The 3849-nt window shown below is 48.0% G+C and overlaps 1 protein-coding gene across 2 annotated transcripts in view; it reads right to left on the minus strand.

The window, feature by feature from the left end:
* LOC141013040 (spectrin beta chain, non-erythrocytic 1-like) overlaps positions 1–3849 on the minus strand; it is a 39401-nt gene that overhangs the window by 34282 nt on the left and 1270 nt on the right. For both annotated transcript variants that reach the window (XM_073486778.1, XM_073486612.1), the window contains exon 2: positions 2094–2316. In XM_073486778.1, coding sequence (XP_073342879.1) covers positions 2094–2247 — 154 coding nt within the window. In that variant the 5' untranslated portion in view covers positions 2248–2316. The remainder of the gene's footprint in view (positions 1–2093; positions 2317–3849) is intronic.

Below are 3849 nucleotides of genomic sequence, written 5' to 3' on the forward strand. Positions count from 1 at the left end.
AGCTCCTCTTCCTCCTCCTCCTTCTCCTCCTCCTCTTCCTGCTCCAGCTCCAGTATTTTTGCACTACACTAGCAGCTACATGCAGCATGTGGTATTGTTGTTGTTCTATGTTGTTGTTGTTTGTTTGCACTGAAGCTTCTTGGGAAACGTTATTTCATTGCACTGTGTTCTGTGTATATGGCTGGAATGACAATAAACCCTCTTCAATCTTGAATCTTGTTGTCTCTAACGTCACTAATGTCTCTGCTGTCTCAAACGTCTGTTGTCTCTAACGTCACTAATGTCTCTGCTGTCTCTAACGTCTGTTGTCTCTAACGTCTCTGTTGTCCCTTACGTCTGTTGTCTCTGTTGTCTCTAACGTCTGGTGTCTCTGTTGTCTCTAACGTCTCTTTTGTCTTTGTTGTCTCTGTTGTCTCTGTTGTCTCTAACGTCTGTTGTCTCTAACGTCTCTGTTGTCTCTGTTGTCTCTAACATCTGTTGTCTCTAACGTCTCTGTTGTCTCTAACGTCTCTGTTGTCTCTAACGTCTGTTGTCTCTGTTGTCTCTAACGTCTGTTGTCTCTAACGTCTCTAACGTCTCTAACGTCTCTAATGTCTGTTGTTTCTGTTGTCTCTAACGTCTCTAACGTCTCTAACGTCTCTGTTGTCTCTAACGTCTGTTGTCTCTGTTGTCTCTGTTGTCTCTAACGTCTGTTGTCTCTGTTGTCTCTAATGTCTCTGTTGTCTCTAACGTCTGGTGTCTCTGTTGTCTCTAACGTCTCTTTTGTCTTTGTTGTCTCTGTTGTCTCTGTTGTCTCTAACGTCTGTTGTCTCTAACGTCTCTGTTGTCTCTGTTGTCTCTAACATCTGTTGTCTCTAACGTCTCTGTTGTCTCTAACGTCTCTGTTGTCTCTAACGTCTGTTGTCTCTGTTGTCTCTAACGTCTCTGTTGTCTCTAACGTCTGTTGTCTCTAACGTCTCTAACGTCTCTGTTGTCTCTAATGTCTGTTGTTTCTGTTGTCTCTAACGTCTCTAACGTCTCTGTTGTCTCTAACGTCTGTTGTCTCTGTTGTCTCTGTTGTCTCTAACGTCTGTTGTCTCTGTTGTCTCTAATGTCTCTGTTGTCTCTAATGTCTGTTGTTTCTGTTGTCTCTGTTGTCTCTAACGTCTCTGTTGTCTCTAACGTCTGTTGTCTCTGTTGTCTCTAACGTCTGTTGTCTCTAACATCTCTAACGTCTCCAACGTGTCTGTTGTCTCTGTTGTCTCTAATGTCTCTGTTGTCTCTAACGTCTCTGTTGTCTCTAATGACTCTGTTGTCTCTAACATCTCTAACGTCTCCAACGTGTCTGTTGTCTCTGTTGTCTCTAATGTCTCTGTTGTCTCTGTTGTCTCTGTTGTCTCTAATGTCTCTGTTGTCTCTAACGTCTCTGTTGTCTCTAACATCTCTAACGTCTCCAACGTGTCTGTTGTCTCTGTTGTCTCTAATGTCTGTTGTCTCTAACGTCTCTGTTGTCTCTAACGTCTGTTGTCTCTGTTGTCTCTAACGTCTGGTGTCTCTGTTGTCTCTAACGTCTCTGTTGTCTCTAACGTCTGTTGTCTCTAACGTCTCTGTTGTCTCTAACGTCTGTTGTCTCTAACATCTCTGTTGTCTCTAACGTCTCTCTTGTCTCTAACGTCTGTTGTCTCTGTTGTCTCTAATGTCTCTGTTGTCTCTAACGTCTCTGTTGTCTCTAACGTCTGTTGTCTCTGTTGTCTCTAATGTCTCTGTTGTCTCTAATGTCTGTTGTCTCTAACGTCTCTCTTGTCTCTAACGTCTGTTGTCTCTGTTGTCTCTAATGTCTCTGTTGTCTCTAACGTCTGTTGTCTCTAACGTCTCTCTTGTCTCTAACGTCTGTTGTCTCTAACGTCTCTGTTGTCTCTAACGTCTGTTGTCTCTAACGTCTCTAATGTCTCTGTTGTCTCTAACGTCTGTTGTCTCTGTTGTCTCTAATGTCTCTGTTGTCTCTAACGTCTCTAATGTCTCTAACGTCTCTGTTGTCTCTAGCATCACAGCTGTCTCTGTCACAGAGTATAGACATCAGTTTAAGGTGGTATTTTAAGGTGGCGGGTTCGTACCTGCGAGCGCCTTGATGCGGGAGCGTTCGAAGAGGCGGGCCGAGCTGTTCTCGTTGTCCCACTCTTCGTCCCAGCGGTTGTTGACCGTGTCGTTGCTGCTGTACTGCTGCTGCAGCTCCATGTGGTCGAACTCGGCGGCCACCGTCGTCATCATGACCTTTCACCTCTGACACGCCTCGATGTCAGCGGGGACGCGTCCACATCGGCAGCTTCAGGCCGAGCCCTGCAGGAGCACACAGAGACAGGAAGTCAGAGGATCAATACACAAACTGATCAGACTCTGACAACAACAGCAACAACATGAAAACAACAACAACAACATCAAACAACCGATGAATCAGCAGTATTTTAATGTTGAAGGTCATTTCTAGTACACACACTCACACACACACACACACACACACACACACACACACACACTCACACTGACTGTTGTCATGTGACGTCCTCCTGGTTGTCCTGCAGGTGGAGCTGCAGCCTGTCTCAGAATCAGTCCTCACTCTTTATTGAAGTCAGAGATGATTTATTGATCATGTTGATCGATCAGTCTGACTTCTTCTTCTACTGTTTCCTGACACAGCTGCATCAGTCTGCACAGACAGGAAGCTGCTCCACCTGAGACACCACCCAGAGACTGTCCACACAGGGACTGTCCACCCAGAGACTGTCCACCCAGAGACTGTCCACACACGGACTGTCCACCCAGAGACTGTCCACACAGGGACTGTCCACCCAGAGACTGTCCACACAGAGACTGTCCACCCAGAGACTGTCCACACACGGACTGTCCACCCAGAGACTGTCCACACACGGACTGTCCACACAGAGACTGTCCACACAGAGACTGTCCACACACGGACTGTCCACCCAGGGACTGTCCACACACGGACTGTCCACACAGAGACTGTCCACACACGGACTGTCCACCCAGGGACTGTCCACACACGGACTGTCCACCCAGAGACTGTCCACACAGAGACTGTCCACACACGGACTGTCCACACACGGACTGTCCACCCAGAGACTGTCCACACACGGACTGTCCACCCAGAGACTGTCCACACAGGGACTGTCCACACAGAGACTGTCCACACACGGACTGTCCACCCAGAGACTGTCCACACAGAGACTGTCCACACACGGACTGTCCACACACGGACTGTCCACCCAGAGACTGTCCACACACGGACTGTCCACACAGAGACTGTCCACACAGAGACTGTCCACACACGGACTGTCCACACAGAGACTGTCCACACAGAGACTGTCCACCCAGAGACTGTCCACACACGGACTGTCCACCCAGAGACTGTCCACACAGAGACTGTCCACACACGGACTGTCCACACAGAGACTGTCCACTCACAGACTCCGTCCACTCACTGACTCCAGGTGCAGCTGATACCTGAAGTTACTCTGAGGTTAAGTTGTGGCTCAGCAGCTGCTGAGGCTCATGGGTAATGTAGTGCTGAGAGGCTTCATGAGGACATTCAGAGTCAGCTGACCGGAGCTAATGGAGGAAGTAAACAGCTCCATCACTTCAGAGGAGCCATTAGAGCACTCAGACGTCCTGAGGGACCGGCGTCCATTAATGGATCTGACTTCCCAGAATCCTCTGCTGGATGATGGAAACAGACCTCTGATCAGTGTGAGCAGCACGGCAGGACGATAGGTCAGAGTACAGTAACTGAAAACTGTAATCAAATAAAGTACTCTTACTGTACTTTTAGTGAGGAACAGAACAACTGGACCCATT

The sequence above is a fragment of the Pagrus major genome, chromosome 1 (genome assembly GCF_040436345.1).
Source record: "Pagrus major chromosome 1, Pma_NU_1.0".
In the NCBI taxonomy this organism is placed as follows: Eukaryota; Metazoa; Chordata; class Actinopteri; order Spariformes; family Sparidae; genus Pagrus; species Pagrus major.